Source organism: Panicum virgatum, chromosome 6K (assembly GCF_016808335.1).
Source record: "Panicum virgatum strain AP13 chromosome 6K, P.virgatum_v5, whole genome shotgun sequence".
NCBI classification, from domain to species: domain Eukaryota; kingdom Viridiplantae; phylum Streptophyta; class Magnoliopsida; order Poales; family Poaceae; genus Panicum; species Panicum virgatum.
In genome coordinates, this window is record NC_053141.1 from 2,075,266 (window position 1) to 2,089,324 (window position 14,059).

General features: G+C 46.7%; 2 protein-coding genes and 1 long non-coding RNA gene across 4 annotated transcripts; 2 read left to right on the plus strand and 1 right to left on the minus strand.

The window, feature by feature from the left end:
• The first annotated feature begins 729 nt into the window (after window positions 1-729).
• LOC120711198 (adenosylhomocysteinase-like) lies at window positions 730-3,509 on the plus strand. The gene is made up of 3 exons (XM_039996653.1): window positions 730-1,566; window positions 2,331-2,867; window positions 2,962-3,509. Exons 1-3 carry the CDS (start codon window positions 856-858, stop codon window positions 3,169-3,171), a joined length of 1,458 nt encoding a protein of 485 aa, XP_039852587.1. The 5' UTR covers window positions 730-855; the 3' UTR covers window positions 3,172-3,509.
• Window positions 3,510-4,295: 786 nt separating this feature from the next.
• LOC120711199 lies at window positions 4,296-7,442 on the minus strand. Of its 2 annotated transcripts, XR_005690208.1 has the most exons (5): window positions 7,358-7,442; window positions 7,106-7,250; window positions 6,745-6,887; window positions 6,573-6,670; window positions 4,296-5,835 (listed from the first exon to the last, which is right to left on the minus strand). It is a non-coding gene; the product is annotated as an uncharacterized LOC120711199 (long non-coding RNA). The 2 variants fall into 2 exon arrangements; XR_005690207.1 differs by having other exon boundaries at window positions 6,573-6,887.
• Window positions 7,443-12,519: 5,077 nt separating this feature from the next.
• On the plus strand, window positions 12,520-13,612 carry LOC120639303 (subtilisin-like protease 1). The gene is made up of 3 exons (XM_039915272.1): window positions 12,520-13,034; window positions 13,096-13,483; window positions 13,598-13,612. Exons 1-3 carry the CDS (start codon window positions 12,520-12,522, stop codon window positions 13,610-13,612), a joined length of 918 nt encoding a protein of 305 aa, XP_039771206.1.
• Window positions 13,613-14,059: the final 447 nt, after the last annotated feature.

A 14,059-nucleotide genomic window follows, 5' to 3' on the forward strand; every position in this document is an offset into this window, starting at 1 on the left:
GCCGCACATAACTAAGCTCCGGCCTGCTAAAGTTAGCCAAACGTGCTACACGGCACGGTCACGGCTCTAGCACGGCACGATCTGGCACGACACGACTAGCACAAAGATTTAGTCGTGCCGTGCCGGCTATCCGGTTCAGGCACGAGCATCTCGTCGACCGGTGATAATGCCGGCCTAGGCACTACGAACAAATAGATAGAGGGTCTAGTTGTGGTATTGCTAGTTTGCTCTTATTACTTACTTTCTGCTGATATTTGATGAACTGTAGACCCGAGCTAGCTACACAAAAAAGAGTGCTTCCTTAGGCACATGCTCATGAGACTTGTCCAAATGGCTGGTCGGCGATCATATGCGAAAAGTTTCACTTTAAATATGGCTTTGTTTTTATCCGACTTTAAAGATCTGAAATCAGGTGGGCAAGTTTCATTACAAGAAAGTGCCTATTTAGTGTTTTGTCTCGGCTTTTATTTAGTTGCTTAGAAAACTTTTATTTGGTTTAATTGCTCTGAAAAATCTTTTTTTTTGTGTTGATATGATATGTTTGACCCACTGACCTAAACCTTCATTATTCATCACAAATACAGACGAGAAAGAAAAATCGGAACCGGGGTTCGACTCATCCGAAAAACCAGGCCAGCCCATCCCTGATCCCTCCAAAACCCACCAATGCCCCATTCAGATCCGACGGCCTCTGATCGCCCTTACCGGAATCCAACGGCGCTCCGCCCTCGTCTCTCCCCGTAAAGCCTTCCTCCGGCTAGTCCTCACCCCCACCTCCCTCCCTCCCCATTCCGCCGCCGTCGCCTTCCCCTCATCTCCCAATCCCGAGATCTCCCCCTCCGCCCGCCCGCTGCCATGGCGCTCTCCGTGGAGAAGACCTCGTCGGGGCGGGAGTACAAGGTCAAGGACCTGTCCCAGGCCGACTTCGGCCGCCTCGAGATCGAGCTGGCCGAGGTCGAGATGCCGGGCCTCATGGCGTGCCGCGCCGAGTTCGGCCCCTCCAAGCCCTTCGCCGGCGCCAGGATCTCGGGCTCCCTCCACATGACCATCCAGACCGCTGTCCTCATCGAGACCCTCACCGCGCTCGGCGCGGAGGTCCGCTGGTGCTCCTGCAACATCTTTTCCACGCAGGACCACGCCGCCGCCGCCATCGCGCGGGACTCCGCCGCCGTCTTCGCCTGGAAGGGGGAGACGCTCGAGGAGTACTGGTGGTGCACCGAGCGATGCCTCGACTGGGGCGGGGCCGGGGGGCCTGACCTCATCGTCGACGACGGCGGCGACGCCACGCTCCTCATCCACGAGGGCGTCAAGGCCGAGGAGGAGTACGAGAAGTCCGGCAAGATCCCGGACCCGGACTCCACCGACAACGCCGAGTTCAAGATCGTGCTCACCATCATCCGCGACGGGCTCAAGGCCGACCCCAAGAAGTACCGCAAGATGAAGGAGAGGCTCGTCGGCGTCTCGGAGGAGACCACCACCGGTGTCAAGAGGCTCTACCAGATGCAGGAGACCGGCGCGCTCCTCTTCCCCGCCATCAACGTCAACGACTCCGTCACCAAGAGCAAGGTGCGTGCAATCCTTTGCTTGTTCTTGCCTAGATTTGGATCCCTTTCTACTGTTCGTCCACAATTTTACCCTTTTTGCAGAGTAGGAGTAGCTCTCTGCAAGTGTGGTTGTTAGCTGGTTGATAACTGGTATTATATTGTATATGGATCTGTGATTTAGATATCTGTTGGTCAGATCTGTAGTTAATCGAGATTGATGGTTGGTGACGAAATGTATTAGTCTTTCCTGGCTTGATGATGCTGCCCAAATTCTCTGATATTTGTGGTTCGGTTATCTTGGGGCTTCTAAATTGCAGGAATGATGGTCAATGTTGTCGTTTGATCTTGTCTTGGTCCATGGTTTGCGGACTCTCCTAATATTAGTTTTGTTGACAACCCACTAGTAGTACTAATATAGTCGTATGTTGGTGGATTTGATGACAATGACATCATCATCATCATCATAACATCGAATCTTGTACCATGTTTGCTTAGTCACTGATAAGTAGAGGCGTCACTTATTTTGGATTAGTTTACATGCTTAGTTTAAGGTATTGTATGTCTGGTCTTAACTTCTACACAGTGCATTTCCTAGATTCTTTAATGTACTCTTACTGAAATGTCACTTACTATATAGTACCTATAAACTGTAAGCAACTATAATTTTGTAGCTACAAATATGTTTTCTTCTAAACAGTCTGCCATGTTACTAGCTATGTAGTACTGAAATGCAACTGTTAAGTTTGACCGTACTGATGTGTTTTTTTTTTCTTTACCTTTGAACAGTTTGACAACCTGTACGGTTGCCGCCACTCCCTCCCTGATGGTTTGATGAGGGCCACTGATGTTATGATTGCCGGCAAGGTTGCAGTGGTCTGCGGTTATGGTGATGTTGGCAAGGGCTGTGCTGCTGCCCTCAAGCAGGCTGGTGCCCGTGTCATCGTGACTGAGATCGACCCCATCTGTGCCCTTCAGGCCCTGATGGAGGGTCTTCAGGTCCTTACCTTGGAGGATGTCATTTCTGAAGCTGACATCTTTGTGACCACCACTGGTAACAAGGACATCATCATGGTTGACCACATGAGGAAGATGAAGAACAACGCAATTGTCTGCAACATTGGTCACTTTGACAATGAGATCGACATGCACGGTCTTGAGACCTACCCTGGTGTCAAGCGGATCACCATCAAGCCCCAGACTGATCGCTGGGTGTTCCCTGAGACCAACACTGGCATCATTGTCCTCGCTGAGGGTCGTCTGATGAACCTTGGGTGTGCTACTGGCCACCCCAGCTTTGTCATGTCCTGCTCATTCACTAACCAGGTAAATATGTCAACCAATACCCATCTAGTCCTGTCCATGTTACCTGTTGCATCAACAATTGAAATCATAATGTCAAATCTTGTCCATGATACAGGTCATTGCTCAGCTTGAGCTGTGGAAGGAGCGGAGCTCTGGCAAGTATGAGAAGAAGGTGTATGTGCTCCCCAAGCACCTTGATGAGAAGGTTGCCGCCCTCCACTTGGGCAAGCTTGGTGCCAAGCTCACCAAGCTCACCAAGTCTCAGGCTGACTACATCAGTGTCCCGATCGAGGGTCCCTACAAGCCCGCGCACTACCGGTACTAGGTTGCCCAGGACGACTAGAAGCTCACTCGGCTGGCCGGTTATATTGTGTGCCCTTACGAAGTTCACTACACCGGCTGGTCAATTATCATATGCGCTGTTGCGCTGGAGGATTTGTTATGATCATTGCTTGAGCCTGGTTGAGTGGGGAGAGGAGGGAAGAGCTGTTTGCTTTTGCGGAAGAACAATGGCCTAATTGGTTGTAGGGTGTGGCAGTGTGCGTTGCCAGAACTATACAGTTTCTGATTATCATTTGCAAGCGATTTGCTCTAGTTATGTGTCTTTCATGAATAACATGCTTTCTTAAAGAGCACATTTAGTCTGATTCTGAGTTTTGTTTATGTCTGGTTGATTGAGTTGTGCCCAGCAAGCTTGTTGGGCCTTCTCAGTTGTCTTCTATTGTTTCTCTGTATTTTGGTTCATGCCCGTTTTACGAATTATGATAGAATGTGGATGGATCATATGAGAATTGCTGGTGTTTTTGAATGGAGTATACTAGTGGATTGCGCGCGCATAATTCATTTGTCATCTTAGTGGTAATTATCATGATATGGTATAGTAGATGTTTTGAAGTACAGGGAGAAATTAAAAGTAGTATATACATTTTATAAGATCTGATGAGCAAATGGAAAAAAGGAAGGTCGGACTTAAAGTTTTAGACATTTCTAATTTTTTCTGAGTGTAACCTAATAAGATCATAACTGACCTCATTCCGTGGAAACAGCCCAGATAGCAGATGTAGTCTAGATATACTTAGGGTAGTAGTGTGCGGACAATAGAACTCCCAAATAGAACTCCCAAGCGCACACCAAAGCTTAGAATCATTATACACATGAATCCTTCTCAGGAAACAAAACACAAATGGGCAAATGGCTTTGATACATAGGAGTCATTGCCTGATCCCTTGATAATAAAACAAGAGAGGTGCATAATGTTTGATAGTTACATTTAAATTTAGAAATTATATCTCAAGTTGTGTCTAAGAGTCCACGCCATTGTATTGTAGGGGCTATATGCACCGGGCAAACACCATGGTTGGTTATTTTCGCCTACAAAGATGAAAAGATTATTTCCAGTACTCATAAATCGACCAAAAGATTAATATCGACCGAAACAACACAATTCAATAAGGGCAATATGAAACTTTCTTTGCTTGTTTGGCACAAAGGACAAATGCTTGTTGCCATGGTAACAAAACATTTTGTTAGTTAAGCATGTACCATACCAACATTCTGAAAATGAAATTGAATCATAGAGTACTAACACACGGAGTTCATGTGATTAACCAAGTACTCAACTTTAGATCACTATAATGAAGCATTTTTGCAAAGAGAAAAAAAGGGTGGCTTACCTAGAAAAACAAATAATACAATAACTTGGTATACAATATGCAGACAACCAACCCGTAGTGACTGTAGTCTGCTAAACTAAAACTGTAAACACATTACAAGAATAGAACATCTTGCAAAGATGATCGTTCATAGGCAAAGATTAAGGATTACTCTGCAGCGCTCCAAAAGAATTAACAATGCCGAGATGTGTGACTAACTCCAGTTGTGGTAGCTATAATTCTACACCACATAATACAATTCTATCATCCCCAACTTCAGTAATCAAAGATTTATATGGTAGACAGTACTCGAGGCAATCAGAACAATTTGAATGCAAAGTATATTGATCCAAGTACATTAACTTTTATCAGGCAATCAAATCAAATTAGGTCAGCAATTAGCATAAAAATTCTATTGGCAAACCTGATCAGTATCTTTCAGGTGAATGAATATCAGGCAGTAAGAAGCAACAAAACAAAACCAGGTCTGCATCTAGCACCAAATTTGAATTCGCAAACATGATCAGTATCTCTCGGAGTCTTGGGTGAAAGAATTTCAAGCAGTAAAGACTGATGTCACTAGATCGGATATTTCTCTAGGATGTTTTGCAACTGTTAAGATGAGAAAAATTATTCAGGTAGAGCACAAAAAAATAGCCCCTAATGCTGGCGAGTTATCAATTATTCTAATATATAAGCATGCTCCATTGGTTCATCTAAAGAATCCGAACAAAAGTAGTTTGTCAAGAAAGAAACATTTTCAGATTATAAGCTTACTGTAATCATGCATATCTAGATTATGAACAGGTACTCATCTAAACAAATAAAATCATCAAATCATTCATAAGAGATTATTTCATACTTTTGAACAGCAACAACTTGCGAAAAGAACTCAGCATACTGCTCCATGCATCTCTGTTAGTGGAAGAAATAAAACAAATATTGGCATAATATTACCTAACTCTGCATTTCACTGCTAGTACAACTCATGAAGCCAAGTTGCAAATGATTTAAAACATTGGAATCCAAATGCAATAGGCCAATTGGCCAAATCTCAACTATCATTTACGTGTAGGCAACGATCTAAAACAGTTACTGAAAAAGGGGAAAAACACACATATGCCAAGAATAATATTAAAGTGCTATACCAATAATAGCTAACAACGCGTATAGGAAAATATATAGAGTCAAGAATAGTTTTGTAGCTTCCTTTATAGCTAATTACGTTAGCAAGGCAACACTGAAATAGCAGGTAATAAACAATTAGAATAAGGTACCTTAACAATTTATGAAGAGCTGGAAGCCAACTAAAATGAGATTGTTTCAGCAATTGGAACCTAGTGGAAAATAAGTAAATACAGCTATTTAAAGAACCAGCAAGAATCTAGGAATAAGAACATTGTTTACATGTATTAACAACAACAAACAGGTGAAATATAGATGGCTGTCTTGTTCCCAAATTAAAAACTAATATATTAAACTATCTTAATAAAAAAAGGCAATGACAGTTGGACAAACTGCTGAGCAAGGCTAACTGAATAATGATGCTTAATTAGGTAAGTGGGGGACAGCGCATACAGGAGATATACTGGTTAAAAAACCATAAAAGGTACAAATACAAGGGATTAATCTGATATCTGTTAAGCCTCCCTGTACAAAGTAAGGGGTTGCAAAAAATAAATAAATAAATAAATAAAAGCTAGTAAGGCAAAGTGTCCACTTCTTTCATTTTTGTCATGGGAACAGTCCAGGAAGCAAAAGAGATATAGTACTTGCTTAACATGACTGAGCCACCAGTCAATTCAAGAACCTCCAATTTATTCATAATCCTACATTTGTAAGGAAAAAATGTATAGGTGAAGTACCAGGTTATCTTAATAGCACAATATGCAGTGTGGATGGATTCAAGAAAACACAGTAGCGGCCAGAGCATATTCATACCCAACAAGCAATGCTATCATACAAGAAGTTCAGGGCATCATAAAGTTACACTGTTATATAGATTGAACCCTATACATAATTACGATAAAGTCCAGGATATCAAAGTGAAAATTGCAAGGCAGTGGGAACTCACCAAAGAAGCTAACTGTTGCATCTTCCCAGAGCTAGGAGGCCGTCCCCAGTCATGCTTCTCTGATGGTGCACCAGAGCCTGAACCCCCTGGTTTTGTTTCTTCAAAAATGGACTTAGTTAAGTGCATACACTATTTTCACCAAACCAACAAATGAGGGATGAAAAATGCAGACCTGGCAGAGCCTTAAATTACATCAGGATCAGGGAATAATGACAAACGAAATTCGAAGTTGGCAAACTTCAGCACCTCTGCATATATTAAACTGTCCATGGATATTTCCATTTCTGTTAGATCTTTACTATCATCTATAAAAGCCTGCCATTAGAATGAGCAACATTTATGCCAACATTTGAAGTTTATTTTGTAGATTTCGTCACATGTATAGCAAACATGTATTATATAATCAAGTAGACCGGCACAAAATTTAGGAAAACTTTATCATGCCTTACAGGTGTTGGAATCAGGAACTAATAGTTTCACACATGCTTAATAGACGAACATCATATACAAAGACCAATTGGCTAATTAATTACCTTCTGCAATGCGTTTGGCGAATGACTGATGCCCGGATGTTGCCTCCGTGGCTCCATCGATGGAGTTCAATCCACACCCCTTCCTGCACTGTCGTTGTTTTTGTTGTACTGGCCGTTTTTGCATTGGGGAGGAAATGCAAAAGATCTGAATTTTGACCCTGAATTAGCTTGGAGGAAGAACGAGCAGATCCGTTCATTGGTAGCAAGGAGAGGCTGCTGATTGGGGATGGGTAGTATGCAGATGGGGCATACCTGTTGTAGTTGTGCAGCTCGTTCGGGCAGGAGCCCGGCCGCCGCCCACTCGTCGCGCGGCAGAGAGAGAGAGGGAGAGAGAGAGAGAGGAGAGAGAGAGGGAGGGAGGGAGGGAGATGGCGGCGCCCAGAGGAAGATGGCGGCACGCAGGGATGACGACAGTCCGTTGCGGGAAGCTGAGGCCGAGGGCTTGCGGATCCGGGCTGCTGCAGCAGCTCGTCGTGCCCACCGCTCGATCCCCCGGTGAGGAAGGAGGAGCGAGGACCCCCGTGGATCTGGCCGCCGCCGCCATGGCCCCGCGAAGGCCTTCGCCTTCCGCTGCCGCCATGGCCCTATGCCCCGCCGTCGAGGGAGTGGGAGGGAGGACGATGGGGAGCAGGGGAGGAGAAGGAGAGGGAGAGGGAGGGAGGGGGCGGAGAGCCGGCGGCACCTGGATTCGCTCGCCTCCGCACCGCCGCGGTTGTTGTGCTCTGCCGCCGCCGCACTGCCGCACACGCGCCGAGATGGAGGCAGGAGGATGGGGAGTTCCGTCGCCATTGCCCGCCTCCGCCCTGCCGCCGCCGCGCGGATCTCGCGCGGACGAATAGCCCGACGAGAACCATCGAGAAAAAAACTGCGCGGATCTGGCGTTCACAAGTCATCGCGCGCGCAGAGGACGGTGTGAACACGAGAAAAAAAAGCAGTTGAGCAGATCCTGCGCCGGTGTGAACGCCTCGACGAGAAAGATGGCGCTATAATTGACACGGTGAGAATCCATCTTCACCCTCGGTTAGAAATCAGAGGGACGGTAGAATTTTCGCTGACGTGGATGCCCGCAGAGCTCACGGAGCCGGGGGGGGGGGATGGTACATAGAAAAATGCTGCAGTTGGCTCAGTGTCACCATGGAATACTTGGGTTTCCGTTGTCAAAGTATGCAGCTTCTTTGGAGAAGCTGATCTGCCAGCACCCCAATGTTATTCTGTCTGGCCCACTGCAGTCGCTGTTCGAGAACAAGGCAGCAGCTGAATATGATGGTCGCTTGGATCCAGCGAGGTCCATGGAGTAATTTAAACCTTGTCGATCGTTTTTTTTTGTGATTCCTTTCTGGGACTTGTGTAGCTCAGTTGCAAAGTATTTTCCTGGTTTAGATGGTCCTATGAAATCTGAATAATAACGTGCTCCACTCAGAATACGACGAACATTGCAATGATGAGTATACTCGAGTTAACATGGGCGAGGATAATTTGCTTGTGAATGTTTTTTTATTTGAAAATTTCTAGTTGCGTTAGAGTTCTAATTCTTCCCTTAGTGCTTGATGTCTTTTCGATCTAAGATCAGCCATTGAAATTTTTCCTTGCTCTATTTTCTGTACAGCATTAACATCCTGATTGTTTCTTCTGATAACAACAATTTCCTGTGCATTGCCTGAAGAATAGTGGGCGTGTCAATAGTTTTCAGTCATAAACAAGTCATTGTTCATGTCCCCGGGCCTATGAAAACATGCGGTTGTTCTACACTAGTACTGAAAGTGGTTACATTCATAGATTAGTTCTTTCCATGATGTCACATGCTACTTGTCACACCACAGAACATCTCTGTATCTGCTGCTGCTAAAATATTTGGTAAGCTCTAAAGCATGCTCCAAATCAAAGCCCCTATATCTTGGTGCAACTGATTCAAGCAGCGCCTGAAACCTGTGCCAGCAGATTGCACAGCACGACACAAAGGACTGAAATGAAAAGTTGGGCTGCCATCTTCTTTCCTAAAGCCACATCTGTATGACTGGACCCCCAAACCAATAACAGTCAATGAAGAGATAAGCAGATACTGTCTTCAGAAGCATATTTGCTGTCAAAAGTAAGAAATGTGACTAGCAGGTCATCAGGAGAAAAAAAATGCTCCTCCAATACATCTGATCATATACTTCTTCGCCGGTTCATGGAGCCTGGAATTTAACTAGGATTCAGTAGCATTATAGCACAACTCAACTTACATGACAACTCAACTGAATAAACAGAAAAACATGCTCGTGCCATGTGCAGTATCATCGAATGCTTGATCCAGTTAGTATTAATGTTTTTTTTCTTCTCTTGCGTCTGGTTTCTCCGTGATCTGAAAGCAGGGGGGCAGGGACCAGGGAGACACTGAATTTAAGCGTCGAGTACATTTTAGTGGCATGTCAGAAGGCCAAGAGCCCAAGGAAGAACAGCCATCGATTTTGTTTTGCGTCTGATGGTTACCTGTGAACATAGTAGTACTGATGAGCATGTTAGCCAGGCAGCCTTGGTTGCATCCTATTACTAAACTTTGGTCCATGTCACATAGAATGCGTAGACACTAATTATTAGTATTAAATATAGGTTAGCTACAAAACTAATTGTATAAATGGAGGCTAATTCGCGAGATGAATCCATAATCAAATGTGGTCTCCGAGTCAAGTCGTGTGAAGCTTGTGGTGTCAATGAAGTCCGCTATAGCACAGTTGCTCGTGAGCAACACCTAAAGACACGAAATAGTGATATTATGGCCAAAGAGACACATAGAGGCAAGACAATTGAATTTTACAGTGTCCTCAAAGAGGTAATAGAGTTACTCGGGAAAGTGCAAGCGATTCGTCAAATCTACTCATGAAGCAAGAACACAAGAACACTCGGAGATTTAGAGTGGTTCGGGCCGCCGGAGCATAATACCCTACGTCCACTGAGAGTTGTCTTGCTCTTGTGTCTGTGGATGAGTTTATCCTCTGCCTCTAAGTCCCTTTCCGACCCTCCTCCCTTCTCTAACGGGCATCTCCCTTTTATAGCGCAAGGGAGGCGCGTACACAGGTGTTGGACCTCGACAGGTGGGCCCAACGAGGATGTATAGTATACCACGAAAAAGACATTAACAGTGCTTTATGAATCTCTTGCCGGATACGCTTCATCGCCCTGTAGACTCTGTGACCGAGGGGGGTCTTCGCCTGTCCCATCGGCGAGGTGCCCGTTGAGGCGGTGTAGGTTGCGGCGTAGACTGTTGGGTCTACCGCGTATGCGTTATGATATTCTGTCGCCGAGCTGTCGTGTCTAACTGGCGTTGCAGACTGACGCGCGTGACGTGGGTGGCGCCAGCGGCTGCACTGTGCGCCTCGGTAACGCGCGATCAACAGTATAGCCTGGCAAAAGTCATCTCGGGCTCTGCTGTGGCAGAGCGCACTTAACGCCTCCCGCATTGAATGCGGTAGGTGGGCGAATCTTCCCGAGGAAGCCTCGCAGCCGCGCGCGTGCCTGCGCCTGCGAATACGTGGCGGCTCCGGACCCCCAGGCGGGGTGTCTGTTCCCTCCCCGCAAAGGGGTCCGGATAGTATATGGGGGTCCGGGACCCTGTGGGGGGTCCGGGGCCCCGGCTGCCTGAGCGTTCTCTTCCCCGGAACACGTGGCGTCATCGGACCCTTCCCTAGCAAGGGACGGGTCCGGGGCCGCTGACCGGGTGAGAAGGGCTTCGGACCGCGGGGATCCGGCTGCTCAAGCCGTCAGCACGTAGTCACAGATAACTACGAGGCTCTTACCTAGACACAGCAACACCTCTGGGACACGTGGTGACACCGGACCCGTCTTTGAGCGGGAAGCGGGTCCGGGACCGTTGGTCCGGTGAGGTGGAGTCGGACCCCAGGGGTCCGGCTGCTCAGCTCCTTGGGCGTAGTTACGGATAATTACGCGAGTCTTGACGCAGCAGGAGGGGGTACCCTAGTCCAGAGGTACCGACAAAGTATTGTAGTGACATTGCCGTCAATGGAAATGGTGTACATGATGATGATGATGATGATGACGACGATCTATAGGAGTTTGCATTGCTTTCGGATGTGTCTTTGTTGCCTGTTATTGGACATATAGACTTCTCATGGAATTGTTGTTGTACTCAATTAATAATTCATGTTGAATTTGCAATGATGATGTATATTTTATTAGATTTGCACACAAAAATTATGGAAGGATAGCACATTTAAATAAGCAAAACATTGGACTGTTCATTCATTTTGTTCCATACAATCTAATCTTCACCAAGCAGGCCTTGTTTACAACACTAGCGGCGCTGACTTCATTGCCGATTGTGTGAGCGGCAACATCAAATTGCACAATGAGCTCGTCGAAGCCTACTTGGCCATCTTCTTCAGGGAAGACAGAGTCCAAAAGAAGAAGCTTGTGCCCGGTACAAGTTTGCGCCACAACCAAAGCAGCTGCAGCCCCTGACGGACCCCGTGGATGGTGATCTCCCTGGCGCAGTTGGGGATGTCCTGCAGGCGGTCCACCAGCAGGTCGCCTCTGGCGTTCACCGTTCTTGTGGTGTCGTTCGCCGCATGGTGGAGAACCTGAATTTATGCCTCCAGGGCTCTAATTTCCATGCAAAAAAGGGGGTGGTTATTGAGAAAAAATCTTGTATCAGATTAAGGCAACCATGAAATAAAGAAAAACATATACCAAAATACCAAGGAAAGGAAGCCAGAGTCAGGATCAGAACAATAGAACCATCTCTATCGCCCATGCCAGAAGAAGCATAACCAAAAAGAAGAAACCACAAACACAGCAGTACCAATTTCAGCCTCCAAGTCCAAGGGCCTTGCTCCAGCTCCAGAGCCATGATTACACCTTTTGGTTGAAAGTACCCTGAGAAGGAGTTCGAAAGACTGAACAATAAAAATCAGGGATACAATCAAACATGCATTGTTAAGAGGAGTGCTAGGCCGAAAAAGAATCTCAGTAATCTCGCCACAGCTAAGCTGTGGGCAATAACATACCTCTCGTCTTAATTTTCCTAGTAGGTCCTGTCAAATGCCCAGTTTGGGATTCTACTGAGACTTGTCCATAATTACGGATTTTCTACTAATAATAAGCTTGCATGATTTTTGGTACCGCATATTAATTTCCATTATTTGTAGAGAAAATTGCTTCCATGATTTTTGATATTGCATAATACTTTCCATTTCTTGTAGACAAATTACTTCAATATTTTTTTTGTACCACATAATACTTTCCGTTGTCTGTAGAGACAAAAAAATTGCTTCCATGATTTTTGTTCAACTTTACTTTCCTTGTGCCATGCCTTGATTAACTCTCCAAAATTATGTTGGTCATGTGTTGGTTAATATATATGCATTGATTGATTAACCTTCCAAAATTTCCTCTGCTCGCTGCTCGCTGCCAACGCCATGGCACCCTTCCTCCTCCTCCTCCTGCTCACTGCCTTTCCGTTCCTCCACCCCACGGCGGCAAGCTTTGGCCAAGGCCGCCCCAAAGAAGAAGATCCTGCTGCCTACCGCACCTACATCGTCTTCCTGTCGCCGCCGGCGGATGCCGCCGCCATGAGCCGAGGCGCGCATCGCCAGTGGCACGAGAGCTTCCTTCCGAGCAGCCTGACGGAGTCCGGCGAGGCGCGCCTGGTGTGCTCGTACTCGGCAGTCTTCCACGGATTCGCCGCCCGGCTGACCGAAGCCGAGCTCGCGGCGGTGGCGAAGCTGCCGGGGTTCCTGCGCGCGGTCCCCGACGGCAAGCGGCAGCTCCTCACCACGCGCACGCCGTCGTTCCTCGGGCTCAGCAGGGACCGGAACCGGCTGTGGAGCGACGCCGGCTACGGCGGCGGAGTCGTCATCGGCATTGTGGACACGGGGATCTACGGCAAGCACGTCTCCTTCCTCGACGATGGGGTCCCGGAGACACCGGCCAGGTGGAAGGGGAACTGCACAGGCGAAGCGACCCAGTGCAACCGCAAGCTCGTGGGATCCAAGTCTTTCGTCGTCGGAGATGCTGACCCTAAGGACGACGAGCAAGGCCACGGCACGCACGTCGCGGCCATCGCCGGCGGGGAACTTCGTTCAAGGCGCCGCGCTCCGGCAAGGCCTCCTGGGCTCCGGCACGGCGGCGGGGATCGCTCCTCTGGCACACATCGCGGCGTACAAGGTGTGCCCCTCCCCCGAGGAGTGCCACGACTCGTACATCTCGTGCGCCATGGAGGAGTCGATCCACGACGGGGTGGACGTGATCAACATCTCCCTCGGCGGCGGCTCGGACGCGAACACCACGTTCGACAAGGACCCGATCGCCATTGGCGCGTTCAGGGCTATGGCCAAGGGCATCGTGGTGGTGACCGCGGGCGGCAACGACGGGCCCAAGCAGGTTTCCTTTATCCTCCGATATCGGCCGAAATTTCTGATATTTCCCTTTTATCCCTAATGTCCGATAAAATTAGATATTAGCCAATTTTTTTTTATTTATCCTGCTTCTACACAGATGGCTCAAATTTAGCCGCGCGATGATCCACACTCATAATATTGTATTTTTGTTTTTATCTATGAACAAGTGATGTTTAATAGCTTAGAAATAGTTTCAGATCAAATTCTACGAATTTTTTTTGAAACAATTTGATTTTTTTTTGAATTTGGTCTGATATTTCCGATATATCTTGTTTATCCTATATATCTATGACTTTCGATAAATTTTTATTTCCAATAATGAAAACCTTGGGCCCAAGCGGTGTGTTAGTTAATTTGTTCTTCTTTACAATTAGAATATAATAATAATGTCGCTCGCGTCAAGGATATTTGTAATGTTCAAGTCATTAACGTACTAGCTAGTACCATGATGGGCCGGGAGATCCCGATGATGGGTGGATGTGCCTAACTATCATGCATGTTCCGTTTCCCTTCAGTTTAATTTCAACATGAAACTTCAGTGTGCCATTTAATTAATCTG

Excerpts from the sequence above, each read along its gene's own strand:
- LOC120711198 (XM_039996653.1), top strand. The coding sequence starts at position 856 with ATGGCGCTCTCCGTGGAGAAGACCTCGTCGGGGCGGGAGTACAAGGTC. Across the intron at positions 1,567-2,330 it reads ACTCCGTCACCAAGAGCAAG|TTTGACAACCTGTACGGTTG; the intron begins GTGCGTGCAATC and ends ACCTTTGAACAG. Across the intron at positions 2,868-2,961 it reads CCTGCTCATTCACTAACCAG|GTCATTGCTCAGCTTGAGCT; the intron begins GTAAATATGTCA and ends TCCATGATACAG.
- LOC120639303 (XM_039915272.1), top strand. The coding sequence starts at position 12,520 with ATGGCACCCTTCCTCCTCCTCCTCCTGCTCACTGCCTTTCCGTTCCTC. Across the intron at positions 13,035-13,095 it reads GTCCCGGAGACACCGGCCAG|TCTTTCGTCGTCGGAGATGC; the intron begins GTGGAAGGGGAA and ends GTGGGATCCAAG.